Source organism: Crinia signifera, chromosome 1 (genome assembly GCF_055691185.1).
Source record: "Crinia signifera chromosome 1, ASM5569118v1, whole genome shotgun sequence".
Classification (NCBI taxonomy): Eukaryota; Metazoa; Chordata; class Amphibia; order Anura; family Myobatrachidae; genus Crinia; species Crinia signifera.
This window is the reverse complement of record NC_139217.1, coordinates 185,532,449-185,553,668: the sequence shown is the minus strand read 5'-3', so window position 1 is coordinate 185,553,668 and position 21,220 is coordinate 185,532,449. Positions and strand designations below refer to the sequence as shown.

The following is a 21,220-nucleotide window of genomic DNA, read 5'->3' as shown; positions in this document are numbered from 1 at the left end:
CAATCAGGGCTCCTGCCTGCCTGTTCCTGTTCTGCAGTCCCCTGAGTTCCTTCTGCTGTGATACCATCATCCCAGATAAGTCAGGGGTTCTCCCTGCAGCTCTTCTTTTATTTAAATTGTACTGTACCATCTCTGCATTGTTGCAGCAGCTCGCACTGGGGGTCTGGTTTGCCCTCTAGGGGTCATTCATTCCCTGTGTGAAGTAGTCAGGGTTTTGTTGTGTATTTACCACCTTACTGCATTGTTGCACCCGTGGGGTTACTTTTCCCACGCATTGGTAGGCTGGGTATGTACTCCATCTCAACCCACCTTGCAGTTTGTCCCACTTCCTGCGGGCCACCTTGTCCCACTGAAGACCAGGCGGCACCGTCTATTGCTGGACCTAATTCAGCCCCACAAACGTGGCTGTTATTGGTGAAGCCTTAGCCTGCAGTAGGCCAGCAGAACTGTGAAATCTCAGCAACCGGGTCCACACACCCAGTCCTACCTTACATGAGCATGTAGGTAAGCAGCATTTATGTAGCATAATTTTTAATACTCATTATGGTGTTTGGCATAATACGTAATGGACATTATGGTGTAAATTTTTATGAAGCATATTGTGAATTTTTGCTCAATCCGTTTGGTATAGTGTGTATTTTGGCTCAATCCATGTGGCAAAATGTGAATTTTGCCTTAATCTGTGTGGCTTAACGTGAATTTTGACTCAATCCATGTGCCATAGTGTGAATTTTGGCTCATTCCATGTGGCATAATGTGTAATAGGCAAGTACAGTATAAGGGGGTTACTACTGTGTTGCATGTTTTTTATAAGGGGTATATGGTGTGGCAAATTTAGGTGACCACATAAAAGGTGCTGAAATATTGTATACCAAGTTTTGGCTTTCAGTATTTATTTTATGACTGGAGTGCTGCCTCACCCCGCAAGCATTTTAGGACATTGGCGTTCTGCGGGTGCACCTTTGAAGGGCACCCGGCAATATATATAACTTAGCAAAGTCAATATATAACTTAGCAAAGTCATCAAATCACCAGAAGATGTCACCATGCTTCAAAATGATCTTGCTATTCTAGATGAGTGGGCTAAAAAATGGAAGATGAGGTTCAATGTAGATAAATGTAAGGTTATGCACCTTGGGAGACACAACCAGTGTGCAAGTTACAACCTTAGCGGAGAGGAACTGGGTAATTCCATACTTGAAAAGGATCTAGGAGTCCAAATAGACAGCAATCTAGGATGTAGTGCCCATTGTAATGTAGCTACAAAAAAGGCCAACAAAATTCTGGCATGTATTAAGAGGGGAATGGAAACTAGGGACTCAAGGGTAATTATGCCACTATATAAAGCATTGGTGCGACCTCACCTAGAGTACGGAGTACAGTTCTGGGCCCCACACTATAAAAAGGACATCATAGAATTAGAAAAAGTCCAAAGGCGAGCAACAAAGCTTATTAGGGGAATGGAGAATTTAAGCTACGGGGAGAGATTAAGCAATTTGGGACTATTTACATTAGAAAAGAGACGTTTAAGGGGGGACATGCTCAACATGTACAAGTATATCAAGGACCAATATAAGGAACTGTCACACACCCTATTTTCTACTAGAAAGGAATCTAGGACGCGAGGGCATGAGTATAGATTAGAAGAAAAAAGATTTCATTCAGCTAGTAGAAAGAATTTCTTTACGGTCAGAACAGTCAAACTCTGGAACTCTCTTCCCAGAGAGGTGGTAATGGCTGGCTCATTAAATGCGTTCAAGGCAAAGTTGGACAAACATTTACTGGAGAAAAACATCCATGGGTACAAATAAGAAATATAATTTGTCTGTAAAATAGCAGAACCTACCAAATCAGCAATGGATATCTATACCAGGTTGAACTAGATGGACGCAAGTCTTTTTTCAGCCTTACCTACTATGTAACTATGTAACTATGTAATATATCTCCCTGCATCCTGTGAGTGTTGGAATTTGTAATATGTATATATATGCCATTGCACTCTTTTGCTGGAGGGAGTGTGCATATATATCTTCCGATGCTCTCACATGGTCGGCACTGCAGCCCAAAGTGTGCAGCTGCCGATGGAAGGTAAGTCAGTGGCAAACGCAGGATTTTCAGAAGGGGGTTTCCACAGAGGGGCGGAGCAAAGCACGGAGATGGACACTTAGGTGACCCAGTATATGCCGGGTCAGTTAAAGTATTATAGATAGACCAAATGTATATAAATAATAATAATAATAATTTAAAAAAAAAAGTGATGGTTGCTGATGAAAACGAGACACTCTGCCAAGGGACACACACGGTGCTAATCTTTTCCAGATGGCAAGATCGACAGTCAAAAGGTCGACATCACCTTTTATTTGTCCCAAGTGTTGACATTATTGACATGGACATGCCAACCTAGCCATTGTTGACCTAATGCTCGTGTCGACCTTCCAACCGTGTCGGCCTAAGCCATGTCGGCATTTAGTGGTCGACCTAATAGGTGTTGACTTCACTGTATCCCGTGTGCAATGCAGAATGGGTGTTACAACAAGAACATTTTCATTTTAAGGGGGGGATGAAGCAGTTGTGCCAACTGGCACGCTTTGTCACTCCCATCAGCTATACTGGTGGGAAGGAGCACCCTTTGCCCCTGCCCCCTCACAAGTGTGTGTGCATTGGGGGGGGGGGGGTCAGGTTTTAATAATTGTTGGACTGCCTCATGATAGATAACCCTCAATAATGTTCCTTATGGCTGCAATATCCAGTAATAAAGAACATTGATTTCCAGGTGACTGTGCATTTCTAGATAACTAGGCCCCATTATATGTACAGACTAATTTGGGCCTAACTCCAAAGTGGCCTATATGCTGATAATTGCAGGGTTAGCTGATTTTTTTTATGCCGTTTCTCAGTTGTATTGTGCATCTGTCCCAATGGTTTACCAGACAGAATGATTGACAATCATTGTGTGTGGGAGGTAATGTTGGTGTGGCTTGTCAAATGGGCTTGTGATGATCGTTTTCTTGGCATGTCACAGCAGCAATTGTGGACAAAGCTTTACTTGCCCCGGCATCATCTTAGTTATAACAGACAGCGCTGGTGTGACCGCTGTAGGGCATTAATTCAGGCCTGATCACTGGGCTACTACTTTTCGGAGCCCAGTTATCAGTTAACCACCACACTGCTAGAGTGAAACCCCCCCCCTTCCCCCCCCCATCTGATGATTGGTGCAGTGGCTGACCGCTGTTGTGATCCTGGCTGATCAGCGCTGGCGTCAGAAATACTCCCTTCACACGGCCGGGTCCAACAGCATTTCCCTGCATACGGCCAGTGAGGTAAAACAGTTACTGGCTTTCATTGTAAGAACTCGCGCATGTGCACTACGAACTGCCCTTATTCATGTTTGTTTAATAATTGCTCAGGCTGCAAATTTTCACCCCAGCGAACGGGTCTGAATAGGCCCCTATGTCTGCTACTAAGTCTCTATCTCAGGTGCTGGATTAGAGACGTCTCTGTCCAAAATAAGTGGCTGCAGTAGTCTTATTCATTTCTCCATTCCTCTGCGTACAAAGATGCAACAGTAGTAATGGACATCCACTGATGAATAAGGCCCTGTAAGGGGAGCAGTTAGTTGCCATTCTGCCATTCATAACTAAAGTCTAGCCATATGGGCAGTATTCAATGCGGCTGGCGAGGGGGTTAAACAGCCAAGGATCGCCGAAAACAAGCCACCCTCGCAGATAAATTCCCACACCAGCCGCTCACCCTATTCAACGTTCCGGGGGAGTACCCGCTGTCAGAGGACAGCAAGGATTCCCCCAAATGGCGAGGTTTGTGGCTAATGCAGGGAGCCCGCTGCATTTAGCCACGAGCATCGCTGTTTTGGCGGACGTACATGTCGTTTCCACCAGCGTGTGCAGGGGGGTCAGTTGAGCTGTGATGGTGACCAATCAGCACTGCTAGCCATCACGGCTCACAAAAGAGCATTGAATACTGCCCATAGTCTAGTACTGGGGGAAGACTTTTTCACAGCTATGTTAAAACTGCAATGGACAAGGAGGGGATACTGAAACTATGTAGTAATTTCCAAACAGCTGCTCTGTGAATTCTATCAAGTAGTGTTACATTCATGTTTTGTACCCTGTAAACTATATACTGTATGTGTTTTACTATGTGTCTCTTTACTTTATGATTACAAAATGAGTATAAAACAGAATGGAAGCATTTCCTCTTTATTTGGCATTTGATAGATCTGAATTTGAATATTTAGCGTTGCTTCCTCTTGGATTGTGCAAACAAAAAAACAAGAAGGGTAACACAGATTATAATAATACAAGGCAGGTCTATCTGTGATTCACTAATAGTGCTTTCACATTGCCTAAACGTTTGAGACCCGGTAGTTTGAAACGGTATTTAAAACGGTATATTACCGTTTTAAACCCCTTTCACACTGCACATAAATACCGGATCTCAAGCAGGGTTGCAGTGTGAAAGCAGGACAGACAGTAGCTATAAAACAGCATAGTGCATATGTAATAAGCCGCTCATTACATATGCACATATATAATGATCTCAGTGCATATGAATGAGCCACTCATTACATATGCGCATATGTAATGAGTGGCTCATTACATATGCACTGCACTCATTACATATGTGCATATGTAATGAGCAGCTCATTACATATGCACTGCACTCTCATAGCTACTGCCTGAGTCCTATATACCGGTTCAGAGCCATTCACACTGCATAAAAAATGGCTCTGAACTGTGTAGGTTACCCGTTTGCTAATACCGGTTATTTGTAACCGGTAAATGCAGACTGGTGCTTTCCCACTGCAGCTCTAACCGTTTTAAAAGGCTAAAAAAAAAATCGGCAATATACCGGTTAAGAGCTGCAATGTGAAAGGGGTATAAAAGGTGTGTTGACTTTTATAACTGATTTGTTTCATTTAATGTTGTTTATTGAATTTGCTAGTAACTAATCACCAACAAAAATGTCTGACCTGCAACACATTCTTTGGCAACTTTTCTCTGAATCCCTGATAGGCTGATAGGCTAATGACCAGTAGTCAGTACATTCCCGAACTTTGTAGTTATTGTGCTACCACCCCCCCCCCCCCCCCCCCCCCCCCCGCCGTGTTCTCGTGAACTATTGCAGTGAGTCATCACGGTAACCCTAGTTCATATGACTAATACCAATAATGCAAAACTTTCTCCAGATTTAAATATATCATTACTGCTTATTTTACGTTTGTTTTACTATGATGAAATGTAAGAAAACATATACTTCAGATGCCAATGATTTTGTAAACTCTTTAGTCAGTGTGATAACTCTTTTAGCATAATCCAGAATTGTAGTGAGGTACAAATTCCAGGTGTGAATCTGAAGTCAGTTGTCAGATTCAAAAGTCTGACAGTGGAAGGTACAACATGAGCAGGCAGTGATCCAACAGGGTGTGGAATTAAAGATTAAAGGACAACATATGTTACAACTATGTGCCTGATGAACGTTGACTCGCTAAGTAGTGTAAATCCCCCCCCCCCCCCCCGTGCGTACGCTTCAGTGACTGCTGAAGGCATCCACACAGCAGTTCTGCACATGCGGATATTAGCATACACACATGCACAGAGCCAAAACATCAGTCCCCGGTGCAAATACACCAGGGACCGAACGGAACTGAATCGGGCCCTATATGCAATTAGGCTTCAGGGTTAGGAGATAGGAAGCTAACATTTTTTTGTCCTATATCTTCATGTATGGCAAGTGCTAAGCATGGTTTTTGGCCGATGTAGAATGCCATGGTTTTCCTCCACCAATGGCGCAACATAACCTAATACCGGTTGAGTATCCCTTATCCGAAATGCTCGGGACCACGCGCATTCCGGATAAGGGAATTTACAGTTTTTTGGAATAATTTTTTTTTTATGCATACTTACCTGTCCCCTGGTGGTGCCCGGTGGTCCCTCGGCATCCACGTTGTCCCCCGGAGTCCACAGCAGGCCTTCAGCACCTTCTCCGGTGTCTCCAGCGGTCCCAGGAGTGCTTTGCGCGTGTTCCCAGACACAACAGTGACGTCAGCGGCGCGTGCGCGCACCCGCGCAAAGCACTCCTAGGACTGCTGGAGATGCTGGAGAGGATGCTGAAGGCCTGCCATGGATGCCGGGGGACTTGGTAAGTATTAAAAAAATAAAGGGTTAGGGGGTGGTGGGGGGAAACAAAAAAAATGTTGAATTGTTCCAAAAAAAACATGGTTTTTGGAATAATTCGGATACAGGATCTACGGATACGGGATACTCAACCTGTATATATATATATTTTTCCCTTAAGGTGCCAGGATACAGAGCATAGCTTCGCCCTAACACAAAGGGGCAGATTAGATGGGCCAAATGCTTCTTATCTACTATGTTTATATGTAACACCTGTGAAGCTCAGCCCTCAGGTTCATCAGTCAAAGAAAGGGATGACTATCGTTCGGTGTCCTAATGCAGTAATACTCTCATTGATGTGGTGGGAGATAACAAGTTATCAAAGGTGGGGGGCGCAATTGATGTGTTGCCTTACCAGAGCTGCTGTGTACTAGAAAGGGGTGGTCAGACCCGTAAAGATGAACAAAACAAATGGATGGTGTACACTGCGCTTACAAATAAATATTCCAATTACATTCACAGACAGGTGCCAATATTAATCGATAAAAACAATTTAATAATACATGATAAACATATATATAAATAAAAACTGGATGAACATGAATAACAACACTGGATGGTATTGAGTGCTCACATATATGGAGCTTCTGGGAGGGAATAACAATGGTAATCAGTCCATACGGTACCGTATTTCTTTTGGGAGCGATGGAATGAGATCCGTTCCTATGGTGCCTTCAGATATGTCCTGATTGTAATCCCGTTCAATGGGGGGTCCTGTTCCTGTTTAGGATGGCAATGTTTGAGGGGATAGCACTCCCCCGGCCAGATGGTAAGGCGCCCACTTGAGTGGACTCAGGACAACTCCTCCACAACTTGGGGAAAAAGAGACAGGATGGATTTTTGAAATTGGCTGGTTCGGACTCAAATGAGATCTCCCGATGCGAGTCTTCTACAGTCTATATAAATGTGCAAGTGTTTCTTTCCCTGACTTCTTCTTGTTCCTGGGACCTTTGTTGTTGATACTCTCATTGATTGCATACTCTGATGATGGATCTTGTTGACCTCGTAGTCTTCTCCTTTAAAAAGTCCTGGATCACAAACCCCATCTCAAGTGCTAGCGATGCAGTAAGCAAATTGCTAACTAGCGGTTACGCGTGCACTATAAGGGTCAAAACAAAATGACACAGCTGTACAATCATTAGCAATCTGTCTCTGAATCATACCAATAGGGTCAAAGCATATACAGTAGTATTTATTAAGGGAGGACAGAGTTGGTGGACAGAATGCTCACTTTCTATTTAAAGCTGTGGGCAATATTAGTTATGACTCAAACAACTATAACAGAGCCACTGGTGTTGCGCGATAAAGTATCATTCAGAGGTGGTCACAGTGCAGATGTGTGTACGCAGTTGTAAAGCCTCCAGCCAATTACTTGTGATGGATATTCTAAACAAGAATAGGGTTGCTCAGAGGTCTGATAGTGTGACCGATGGAGCAGATCAGAGAAGCCATCAGTCAGAGCCTCTGTACATGTCCTCTCTGCAGCATCGTTAGCATATTTTCGCAGATGTGCTACCTGAGAAAACTCCTCCTCTGAGTCCGGTTAATAGTCTTACGGTGCTAGAGAACACAATTTTGTTTATTGTTCAAAGCATACAATAACAATGCACATCGCCATTATTATTATTATTATCCTTTATTTATATGGCGCCACAAGGGTTCCGCAGCACCCAGTTACAGAGTACACATAATCAAAACAGGAAAACAGTGACTTACAGTTGAAGACAATACAGGACAAATACAGAGTAAATGATTATAGGAACATCAGCGGATTGCTGCAACATAAGTATCCAGGTGGCAGCAAACAGCACGCTTTGGTGCAGTCAAAGACTACTGAAGTAAGAAAGGATAAGCACATGAGGTAGAGAGGTCCCTGCTCATGAGAGCTTACATTCTTTTACATTCATATTGCCATAGTGCAATATGACAAGTAAAAATAGTGAAATAGAAAAATATCCATAACTGAGGAACATGTTACACCCACTTAAAAAAATGTAATGTCACTAGAAATTAGAAATGGTAATATGAAGGAAAGAATTAACATTTAGGGGGAAATTTACTAAAGGAAATTTGTAAAAAAAATAGGTGTATTTGTATTTAGAAATACACTTATTTTTGACATTTACTATCCCAAAAATACGGCAATTCGTATTCGTATTGATGTGCTATCAATACGAATACGAATTGCCGTGTTTTCGGGATAGTAAATGTAAAAAATAAGTGTATTTATAAATACAAATACACCTATTTTTTACAAATTTCCTTTAGTAAATTTCCCCCTTAGTATCTCACATGTGCCTGGAAGCATACTTGCTGACTTTGTAAAGCCCTCCTCTGAGAGAGTCCTGGACAGGGCAACAGAGTCCGAGCTACAGGGAGGGGCAGGAGGAACACGCACGGTGACACAACTGCACCATCATGGTTGAATACAGTAAGAGGGAGTAGATTTAAGTGTAGCAATATCGCTGGACATGTAACCTGATTAAACTTTGCATCTCTAGACAAGCCTAATAGTATATCCCATGCAAGAGAACTGGTGTAAAGATACGGGATGCGGGGATGTTTCTATCATTATAAATTTGGCAATATTACTTGCACTGTCGAGATACTGTTCTTTTGCGCATAAGGTGCTTTAATGCATTAAATTATGTACAATAAAGTTTACGCTGGCCATACATTAGGGTGATTTCCATGCAATATGGGCTCTTTTTATGCGATCAATCCCATTGGAGCCTGCCAGTCACATCAGCTGCAGAAGCAGGCTTGGCTGGGATTGCATGCGATACTGTATATCGTATGCAAAGGTCCCAGGCAGCTCAAGGGGGGATTGCAAGCAACTTCTTCCAGGGGAAATTTTGCACAAGTGTAAGGGGGCCTTTAATGTGATTTAGGCACTTACTACTAACACTGTTGAACTACAGCTACATGCTATAATCGTGCATAATTATGAATGCACATATGGATGTGTTTTAGTATGACCTATCCCTCCTCCTCCTAACCTCTTTTGATCCTCCTATACTGCCTCTGTTCCCATCCGTTCCTACTTTCCTATTGTTTTTCGTTCGTCCACCCACCTCCTTTTAGTCCGTTAACTCTTATGAGTAGGGCCCTCCTTCCTCACGTACTCACCCTACCTCTTTACCTCACCAGTGCTCCTGCCCTGTTCTTCCCTTCCTCTACTTCATCTTTAGTCTCCTCGACAATCTCGACACCTACTTCAGAACTGATGCTGATTTGTTTGCTATGTACGGCGCTGCGGACACTTTGTGGCACCTTATCAATAAACAAACTACTACTATCTATAGATACTGTACATATGATTCAAAATCAAATGAAAGTTCTCAATTTTCTATCAAGTTTACTTGTATACTGTAGTATGTGCAGGTTTACACTTCATTTGTCCATTTTCTGTAAATGTTTTGCCTACTTGTTTTCCTTTATGGTTGGCAGCTTCATTGTGCACCAAAGTCAGCTTAAGGAACCGCCACATCCTACTGTTTACAAATTTGAGATCAGATTTGTGTTGTCTCCAAGGTCAATAGAAATAAGCACATATCTGTCTGTATAATATAAAGGTGGGGCATCTGTTAACCGCAGTATTTCAGTGATGCAATCACCTTTACAGATTTACTCCACATGCATTTCATTAAAATATGAATTCACCCGTCGTGAATTTAGTCATTTTACAGTGCTGCATGTGCAGGTCAAACTGTGCATTCTGGCCATCACATGAGAATGAATGTGCACATCCACAAAAGTCACCATATTTACATGCAAAAGCTATCTAGTATTAACATGTACCTGAAAGCATATTTACTGACTTGGTAAAGGCCTCCTCTGGTTGTCCGGTAGGGGGCAGCATAGTCTGAGATGCAGGGAGGGGCGCAGGCATGGTGCCGCAACTATATAGTTCTGCCTGCTGCTGTTTAAAAGCCATGATTCTTGTTGTATTATAGCCGTGAGTTCACAATGACACAATTTACTGTAAATTGCGTCAGCAAACCCCTAGGCTGAGCATATCACTCCGGAACAGGGTGACTTGTAGTAGTAGGTATCTACATCAGAAGCCAGGCATGGAATGGTAAAATTGATTCCTACATTGCATCATACAATGGGATAGCTGCTACAGTTGTATCAAAACTATTCTATGGTTAAAACGTTGAATTGGTTATTGCAAGTGCAAGAAACTCAAGGTTTTCACATGTACCTGTAAACTGCTTTGCTGGGTCAACTTGACATAAGTCAGGAACGCATATTTTACTATTAAATAAGCATCAGTAACATACAAACATCAAAACATATTCGCAAAATTTAATCAGAACCATTAGTGCTCAGCCTCCATCTTGTAGCTGCTGCAGGGTGTGTGCTACCACTGAAATAATCTCCAAATGGCTCTCTGACAGGGAGCAATTAATGCTTGTTCCCTAGTACGAATGGGAGGGTTTGAGACACGCTACCAATGAACAACCAGTCATTTTACACCATTTTAAGGGCAACTAAACAAAACAACGCACTGCCATTGCATGACCACCCATATGGGCATGTTGTTTAGTCTGAACTAAACCTCTTGATTAAGAGCAATACTATTCACCATTATTCCTGGTCAGCTAGCAGGGATATGTATTTTCCAGCAATTCTGTAGTTTTTAGACTGTGGGGTTTAGACTGGCACGTTGCGTTTATTATATCCAGTTGTCAACACCCATGCTGATAAATCTCACCTTCTGTGTACATTGTGAGACATGAGATGTGCTGTAAGCAAATAAAAAAAAAATCTCACAATATACAGCAAAGCCAATAAAAAAAGTACAGTGGAGGTACATTAAACAGCAGTGTTTTCTAAAACGGAAATTTTACTCATGACCTTTACATATGAGAAACCACAGTACAGTGCTCTACTAGAAAGCAAGAAAAATACATCTTGCTGTATGAATATGTAAATTTTCAGGTTGGATGTTTATAAAGCATTTATGTACAACATGTAGCCTTCCCATGATTGTATTACTTAGTGACAATCTAGAACCAGCTTAGGGCCTTATTCTAATCCACTCTTTCTGACAAAATCCTTCTTAGATGGGCAAAACCATGTGCACTGCAGGTGGGGCAGATGTTACTTGTGCAGAAATAATTAGATTTGGGTGGGGTTTTACTTCAAAGTGAGATCTATATTGCAGTGTAAAAATAAAGCAGCCAGTATTTACCCTGCACAGAAACAAAATAACCCACCCAAATCTAATTCTCTCTGCACATGTTACATCTGCCCCCCCTGCAGTGCACATGGTTTTGTCCGTCTAAGAAGGATTTTGTCAGAAAGAGTGGATTAGAATAACCCCCTTAGTGCGGTGCGCTAATTGCTTCAACAGCTTCAATATTTATGGCACCACTGTTTCATGGTGTAATAAGATCACCACCAATGATCTTTAAAAATTGAGTCCTATGCCAGCATAGTAGCCTTTGAAAATATTATTGTATACCATCTGTATTTGGACCAAATCAGTTGTAGCTGGGGTCAACACAAAGGTAAGGCTGGTTAAAATAAATAAAATAAAAAAAAACATGCTATTGTCTAATTAACTGTGCCTAAAATGAAGAGCATCCAAGTGATGACACTTAATACAGAGAGCATCCTAGTTTCTGACACACAATACAGAGAGCATCCTATTAACCACCACACAGTAAGGAGAGCATCCTGGTGTCCACTTCACAACACAGAGGGCATCCAAGTTACTCCCATACAATATATAAATAATCCTAGTAGTGTCTACCACACAAAACATAGGCCATCCTACTCGTAAACACACAGGCCTTTATTCTGGTTCACTCACAAAGGCAAATTCTTTCTCAAATGGGCAAACTCATGTGCACTGGAGGTGGGGCAGATGTAACATGTGCAGAGAGCATTAGATTTGGGTGGGGTTTACTTCAAAGTGAGATCTATATTGTAGTGTAAAAATAAAGCAGTCAGTATTTTCCCTGCACAGAAACAAAATAACTCACCCAAATGTAACTCTCTCAGCACAAGTTACATCTGCCCCCCCCCCCCTCAGTGCACATGGTTTTGTCCATTTGAGAAGGAATTTGCCTTTGCGAGTGAACCAGAATAATGGCCACAATACTGAGGGCATCCTATGAATATCCACACAAAATATATACAATCCTAGTGACTACCACACAATACCAAGAGTATCATTGTGACCACAGCACTGTACATAGAGCACTCTTGTGACCTCTAGTAGTGAACGGATGGTTCCAAATAATGGATTTTGATATGATTGCTTTGCTTTCTGTACATTTTCCATGCAGTACATTGCCAGAATAGTAGTTACTGTACCATGATATACAGGAACATACAATGTAAAGTTTATTTTTTTCCCCAGTCCATCTGAATGTCTCTCTTTTTTATATGCAGAGAGCAAATACTTGCTTGTTATTACAATGGTGAGTAGAGAAGCAAACCCCGGGATCGGAGGGATCCTGGGATTTTGGCCCAAAAATTATTTGAATTCCGGGATTGGATTGGACAAGTGGCAGCTTTGTCTGTGGTACTTTGGTGGGCAGACATTGGTCAGCAGCATTTTAAATGTATCTCAGGCAGCCGGTTAGTCAGGTAAGTGGTTGTGATAGCAGCTCCTGATTGGCTGCCAACCCACCACCTCCAATTGGCTGGTGGTTCACGCTGCATTTAAAATGTGGCTGGCACTGTCTGTGTCTCTGTGACTGCCCACCTAATAGTGCCACACTCCTTACATCCCTCATGTCTGTTTTCAGCATAGACTCACCCTCACTGCTCTCTACACTGACTGTCCCTCACTGCTCCCTACACCAAGTCTTACTTACTGCTCCCTGCATCCCTCCTCACTGTTCCTAACAGCAATCTATACTCCAATCCAAAGAATCCCAGGAATTAGTGTCTTTCAGTCCCAAATCCCCTAGCTGCTATATATACATATATATGTGTGTGTGTGTGTGTTCACATTAGGCCAGATGCACCAAGCTTCAAAAGTGATAAAGTGAAGAGTGATAAACAACCAGTCAGTTGACTCCTAATGGTCATTTTATAATATATCCAGTAACATGACAGTTAGGGGCTGATTGTCTCATTGATTTTTATCACCCTTCACTTTATCACTTTTGAAGCTTTGGGCATCTGGCCGCGTGTGTGATGATGGCCATTGACTGATTAAAATAAGGTCAAACTGTTGTGCTTGATAAAGCAACCATTGTTAGGTATGATGTTGTAGATCAGCAGTTCTCAAACTGTGGGTCCCGACTTTCTCAGCATGGGGATGCGACTCCATGTTGCTGGTGACTTTTCTACTCTGTCAGCGATTCAAGGAGTCTGAAAAATCTTTTGAGTTGTCTGTTATTTTAGTTTACTCCAATCATTTTGTCCTTCACAATGCCGCCATGTATGTGCTGTCAGCTGACTACACATGTGACGTGATGACCTTCTGCAGTAACGTGATGACCTTCTGCAGTAACTTGCTGGTCTCCTGTAATTATTTTTATTATTTAATGGGGTCCCAGAGCAAAATAGTTTGAGGACCCCTGTTCTAGATCATAAATACCACTAATGAAGGATTAAAAAACATAATGGAACATCTAAAATAAAGGGTATCCAGACTGATGATAGATTGACTCTAGGTCAACAGTTGTAAGGTTGACCACTATTGGTCGACAGTGAAAAGGTCGACAGGGTCCAAATGTGAACAACCAAAAGGTCAACAGTGAAAAGGGCGACAGCGTCTAAAGGTCGACAGCCAATAAGTTGACAGGGTCAATAGGTTCACAACTAAAAGGTTGACGGCCAAAAGGCCAACATTTGGAGCCGACTTTTACCGACAGGCAGTATTTCATGCCCTGCCATCCAGTACGGCGTGGATGGAGAATATAATAGTGTGCCAAGCGCAGCAAGACCTTTTGGCTGTCGACCTTTGGACCCTGTCAACTTTTTCACTGTCGAGCTTTGGACCCTGTCAACCATTTGGTGGTCGAACAGTGGACCCTGGCGACCTTGTGACTGTCGACCATTATTACCATATCATACCTCCCAACTGTCACGATTTTAGAGGGACAGTCCCGATTTTCGGGTCCTGTCCCGCTGTCCCACCCGCGGCAGGCATTGTCCCGCTGCGGGGGGGTGACAGTTGGGAGACCCCCAATCTAGTAGAATAGACGCTGCTTCGCCGCGCGAGTGTCCCTATTTCATACGGACAGAAGTTGGGAGGTATGCCATATGTATAATATATCATAACCATATAAAGCCACAGACAGCTTTCATATAACCACGCTCACTAAAATGTTCATGTCACACATTTACTGTATAAACCTATAGTGCACACAAAACATTCCAGTAAAGGTTTAATTAGAGGGAATAATGGTGGCCGGACAACAGTGATAGGCCTGGACCTGTACACACCCAGCAGACATATTCCCTGCTTCTTTATGGCATGTTTCTAGGTTAATTTAATGTACAACTAAAAATGCTCCCGCTTATCACTTTCCTGTACACTGGAAGGTGTGCTTGATCAGATTAGAACTTCAGCCCGGCATTTGCTATCTAAAAGCTCCACTTCTGGCTCAGCTTAGTTCATCATCAGTGGGTTGGGGAGGAGCCAGTGCTTGGAGCTGACAGCGCTGCCTCCTCCATACTGTGAACAGGACCCGGGTTGATTGACCCGGCCCATTCACACTGCACCTTGACCTGAGTCAGAGCCTCTTCAAACCTGGTTGTGACCAGGGTTGAAATCCCGTGTTGTTCGACCCAGGGTGGCGCTTTCACACTGCACCTCAACCAGGGCCAGGTTCATGACATAATGACCCGGTGGAGAGTTTGGTCTGAAAGGGGTATTAATGAAATCCTGCAGCAACCTTAATGACATAGTAGAGTGCTTTCCTGTCCGTCCTTGCCCAGGGGTGTGCCTTCTGGAGATGAGATGGAGAGGGGATGTGGTTAAAAAAAATTGAACTGGACCATACAGTGATGATGTACTCTCTCTCTTTTCGTCTCTCCGGTGACTGCTCCCCAGATGGGACAACCCGTGGAAGGGGATGGACAATGAAGTTCTCTATCTGTCTCCATAGATTGCTGCAGGACTCAAGTCCAGCATTTCAGAGTCTGGAGTGTTGCAGTTTTTACCCAATCCCAGTAATCATGCTGTGTCCACTTTCAAACCTACTGATTTACACATAATTTAAAAGTTAAAAGAAACCAATCATATTAAGTTAGTTGCTAGTACATGCAATATTGTGGTTTCCTGTGCAACAGTTTTCAGAGTCCTCAGTAAGATGATAACGTTTCCTTACCATTGCATTCCAGACCTGCTGCTGTATCATTGCATCATGCTGTATGATCATGTGAGGAAGCAGAGAAGGACTAGAGAAGCTTGCCTTAGGTGTCCTAATGCTCGCTCTGCTTTGCAACTGCTTGTTTGTGCTCTGGCGAATGATCAAAACTGTGAGTTGCATTAAGGAACCGATTCAGGATCACTCATCACTGATCTTGAAATTCAGCCCCAGCCCCGATGGTCTGGGTTTGCTCATGTGCATTTCTGCATATGAGCAAACTGCGACAGCGAAAGGCTTCGGCGAGTTACACACTTGCCGAGCCATTTGTTGTGGGGAGGGTGGGCTGGGGGTGATAATGGATCCACGACCAGGGGAAATCCCAGTGTTTCATGGGCGTCACCATGGAAATGCTGGGCGTAGTACACATCAGAGAACACCAGAACTACGAGCTACAATATTTTTGTAAAATCTATTCAGTAGTACAGTATTTGTCTTGTCCATTTCATTATCAGTGTTCATGTTTTATTATATCTTGAAAACACACTGGATTTTGAGGGGAAACTTAACCACTGTGGGCCTAATTAATTAGGTTGTAGTTTTGCGATTATTCTGCATTACAGGGACATAGACTTTGCTTTGCGGAGCCATCAACGTCGCAATGTGCGCCCACAATACAGAGTCAACGACAACAGCCGGCCCTTAGACTATTTAGGGAGTTATACTTGTGCTTTTGGGGGAATACCAAAATAAAATAAAAATCTAAAAAATTTGCAAGAATTATTGAATAACTACATTTTTTATACCAAGATGTAATAAAGTAAAGTGTGGGTTAATACTTTGTATAACCAATCTGGACTGATTCAGAGTTGCTTGCAAGCTGGCCATATAATAAATGAGTATAATACACCTGTACTCAGAGTTGCATTGCATCTATGTGGCCATAACTGCCCCTATCAATATAGGCATCATCCCTATCAATGAAAACTTTCAGCAGCCAATACTTAAGATCAGATGGAATATTGCATATGAATAACAAGTGGGGGCAGCTACCTTACAGTAAGAGGGGGCTGCCGCTGTCATCAATGCCAGCACCGCCCCCTCTCCGCCTCTTGGTTCCCGCTTCTAGACTTCTTGATATAGGCTGATCGAGGCTGGAGCTGACGTCACACACATTCCCTGAAAACGCCTGGGCATGCCTGCCTCTTCTCTGACACTCCCAGAAAATAGGAGGTTACCACCTTCTAATGCCGGCTTCCTTTTTATCAATTTGCAATAAAAATCAGCTGGATTTGTTTTTGCTGAATAGCTTTGCACATGTACACTGAGATCTGTACGCATGCACAGTCGATCAATAATCGGCCTACTTGCAATATGGCAGGACTACGATGAGATCTGAATCCCCCTCTCAGTATAGTACAGTGCATACCTCCCAACTGTCACGATTCCGTCGGGACAGTCCCGATTTTCGGGTCCTGTCCCGACGTCCCACCCGCGGCAGGCATTGTCCCGCTGCGGGGGGGTGGCAGTTGGGAGACCCCCAAATGTAGTAGAATAGACGCTGTGCGCATGCGCACAGCGTCTATTCTCGTATGAAAATGAGGTCGCGGCTAATTAGCATAAGCCGCGCCCTCATTTGCATACGCCACGCCCCCTTTTCGGGCGCTCGCGCTTCTTCACATGAAAAGTTGGGAGGTATGCAGTATAGAGAAATATTTAGCATGCTTTTATGAGCCAACGTGCTCGCATTTTGGTCAGGTGAATTTGTAACCACAGATTATTCTATTGCTGCTTTGTATGTATGTATATATGTATGTACTGTATGTATGTATGTATATATGTATGTATGTGTGTTTGTCTTCAGCAGCACATGCAGTAAAGCTCAATGTAGTTTTATTTTACATGGTTTCATACAGTATATATCAAATGTATATTGATACGGAAAAGGACAATGGGCCTCATTCAGACCTGATTCCAGGACAAATTTGTTCTCAAAATGGTCAAAAACCATGTGCACTGCAGGTGGGGCAGATGTAACATGTGCAGAGAGAGATAGCTTTGAGTGAGTTATTTTGTTTCTGTGCAGGGTAAATTCTGGCTGCATTATTTTTACACTGCAATTTACATTTCAGTTTGAACACTCCCTACCCAAATCGAACTCTCTCTATACATGTTACATCTGCCCCACCTGCAGTGCACATGGTTTTGCCTATTTTGCAAATAAATTTGTTCTGCAATCAAGTCTGAGTTAGGCCCAGTATACGATCAAAGTAACAAGTAAAAATGTTTATTCAGTTACGTGTACCTTAATTATGTTTCTCTAGATATGCTTTTTACAGTCCAAATGTGCTTGATATCAAAGCAGTTCTAACCTATCTACTTGTATGTGTGAGCTGCATCTTTATTGTCACAAAAGATAACTAGTCACACCTGTGATATCCCCGGCCCTACATTATCTTCCCTGTTCACCAGACTGGCAAGCATCCAAGACTTTTCTCTTTTTATAAACAGTACATTGCAATGTTGTACTTATTTAATAGCTATGTTTTGCCTTAAACTGGTACATTGGGTTGACCACTGAAGGTTGACAAGCCTTAGGTCAACACATTTAAAATGTTGACATGCGAGGGGACATGGTGCACTCTTTCGGTGTCCATATTGACTGTGTTGACATTCGGGTCCAAAAAAACACGAAAAATACATGTTGACCTTTTCACTGTCGACCTTCCCAAAGTCGACTTAATGCTTGTTTCGCCCCCTTGACCCTGTCACCATACTGCAGATCATCTAGTGTGTATGGCGCTGCAATATATTGTTACATTGCATTGCTGGGTCACAATGTCAATAAAATGGTAAGCTGTAATCAACCTAATATGTTTAAACATCATAGAATTTCAAAGTAAAACTATATCTCCTTTATCTGCGATCTATCTTATATATTGCAGTAGTTCCCAAAACTCTTTCAAGTCAAGAAATGTTTTCAGCCCAGGGCCAGTGCTAGGGGGTTCTGCACCCTCCTGCAAACGATACATTTGCGCCCACCCAAACTTTACAAAGGGAGGGGCGTGGCCACACAATAGTACTCCCACTCCAAATAACACCACACAGTAGCACAATCTTATTCACCTAACACAGCACCAGGCTGTAACTAGCCATTTTAGTGCCATGTACAAAAATGTAGAAGCGTGGCTTTATGGGGAATTGGTGTGGTCTCATAAAAGTACCACTAACACCATAATCCCCATAACACATTATGCTTCACACCTCAAAGCCCATTACACATTATGGCACACACCGTAATTCCCCTTACACCATATGCCATGCACTATAATGCCCATATGACATATACACACATTATGCTACACATAATGCCCTGAGTACTCCTGCATATGCCTACATTTGTAGCGTTGCTAATTCATAACAACCACACCAGTTGCAAAAAGTAGTTGCTCAGCTTATTCGTAGTGCCCGCACCAGTTGCCGACAGTAGTAGCGCTGCCTATATGTAAAAGTCCACACCAGTCGACATTAGTAGCACTGCGTAACCATATGACCACGCCAGTTGCTGACAGTAGCGCTGTCTATACACGTGCCCACACTAGTTGCCAACATTAGTAGCGCTGCCTATACACGTGCCCACACCAATTGCCAACATTAGTAGTGCTGCCTATACACGTGCCCACCTCAGTTGCCGACCTTAGTAGCGCTGCCTATACACGTGCCCACCTCAGTTGCCAACATTAGTAGCGCTGCATATACACGCGCACACACCAGTTGCCAACATTAGTAGCGCTGCCTATACTCGTGCCCACACCACTTGCCGACATTAATACACTCAAACTTTACACTTGTGGCAGCTCATCCTCTCCTGTTTCCTTGTATCTTCAGTCAGTTTGCTCCCTTGTAGCCCCACCCCTTCTGGGCCATGTAGCCATGCCCCCTTTCGGTCCCTGCCAATGACCAGGTGATAAGGAGCCGGGAGGGAGCTCTGTGTCTCCGGCAGTGCTGCCTGTCATGCAGTGTGACAAGCACAGCAGCAGCCGGCAGCAGGGCAAGCGACAGGGGGGCCAAAGGGGACACTCGTACCGGGCCCCGACCAGTTGAGGGGCCCCAAAGCTTTGAGGAACTCGGGGTCTGTAAGCATGACTGCCTAATCACCTGTCTGGCTACCCGTACTAATGAGTTTAATGACGCGACACACCAAACCACACAACGCACAATGTTGTGCCCTCCCATCTGCCCTTCCCTATTATATTGCATTGTGAATATTAATTATCTGTTTATTTCTATTAATAAAAAAATACATTAAATATGCAATGTAATAACAATCCGCGTTCGGTGGTGGGATATCAGTGTTCCGAGCCCCAAGATTTCTGTTGCCGGCCCTGCCCGGCAGCCATGGAGGGCAGCAGAGGATGTACAGCAGGGAGAGCGCCTCTCCTGCCTCCCTGTTTTGCATCCTCTGCTGAGCGGGCAGTGCCGGCCCTGCAGAGGCCAAAAGTTTTGTATTGAGAAATTTAGATGAAAATAGTATAAAATGTAAATTGTGTTTATAGGTCATCCTTGGGCTCAGTTATGTGGCGAGGGACAAGGCCCAAATATTTTAGGTTTGGAAGCCACCAGCCCTGGTTTTGTCTGTTACTTTGAACATAAAAAATACGGTATGAATTGGTCTTAGATCATCCATCTAAGCACCTCTGCAAGTTCCACAAGGTGCCACGGCACACAGTTTTGGAACTACTGATGTATACATTTACCAAATTGAAATAGCACTCCTAAAAGAAATTGCTTTCAGCTTCTCTTACTGCTTTTTTCTTTACTTGTACATGACCTACAGACAATTTGTGCTAAATGTAATAACTCCAGAGTTCCATAGATGTGGGACTGAGTCGGTTTATTTTTTTTTAAAGCAGCAATCATATACAAGGCAAAACCAGGTTGTGTTTGCATACCTCCCAACTTCTGTCCGGATGAAATAGGGAGCGCCCGAAAGGGGGCGGGCATATGCAAATGAGGGCACGGCTTATGCTAATTAGCCACACCCTCATTTTCATACGAGAATAGACGCTGTGTGCATGCGCACAGCGTCTATTCTACTAGATTGGGGTCTCCCAACTGCCACCCCCCGCAGCGGGACAATGCCTGCCGCGGGTGGGACAGCGGGACAGGACCCGAAAATCGGGACTGTCCCGCTGCAATCGTGACAGTTGGGAGGTATGCGTTTGTCATGTAAATGATTTCTGCTTTAAAAAAACAGGCAGACTTGCACAAAAGTTCCACATTTCCATATTTTGAAGGCTATTACATTTAGCCCCTTACCTGATTATTTCCTGTACAGTGTGATAAAACTTTGACTACTGTAAACACTATTTTTTTCACAGTGTAGGTAGGTCATCATTTTGACCATACCATATTCAAATTATTTATTAGAATCAATTATTTTAGTGTATCTGTGCTTTATACATAGAACAATACTTAAATAGTCTAGCTTTATATTTATGTTCTTGTGAATAAATGTTGGCAATTTATTTTGCAGGCGAGACATGGCAAAGCATATGTTTGACATGAATGACCCTGTAAGTATTTTTTCTAAAATTTCCCTTTGTTGTCATTGCACCTAATTCAGCATAGATTGGTAACCATAGAACTCACAATCCGTTCAATTACGCACAACTGCGTGTGTGCAACGTTTCGCAATTCGCATTTGCGGCCTATATTAGTGTATAAATACGCATAGTCACA

General features: G+C 43.1%; 1 protein-coding gene across 5 annotated transcripts in view; it reads left to right on the top strand.

The window, feature by feature from the left end:
- Nucleotides 1-21,220, top strand: part of NFKB1 (nuclear factor kappa B subunit 1) — a 109,674-nt gene that overhangs the window by 19,299 nt on the left and 69,155 nt on the right. For 4 of the 5 annotated variants that reach the window (XM_083179018.1, XM_083179017.1, XM_083179019.1 and 1 more), the window contains exon 2: nucleotides 21,015-21,054. The exons of the other annotated variant lie outside the window; for it this stretch is intronic. In XM_083179018.1, the coding sequence (XP_083035144.1) occupies nucleotides 21,015-21,054 (40 nt within the window). The remainder of the gene's footprint in view (nucleotides 1-21,014; nucleotides 21,055-21,220) is intronic. 5 annotated transcript variants of the gene reach the window in all.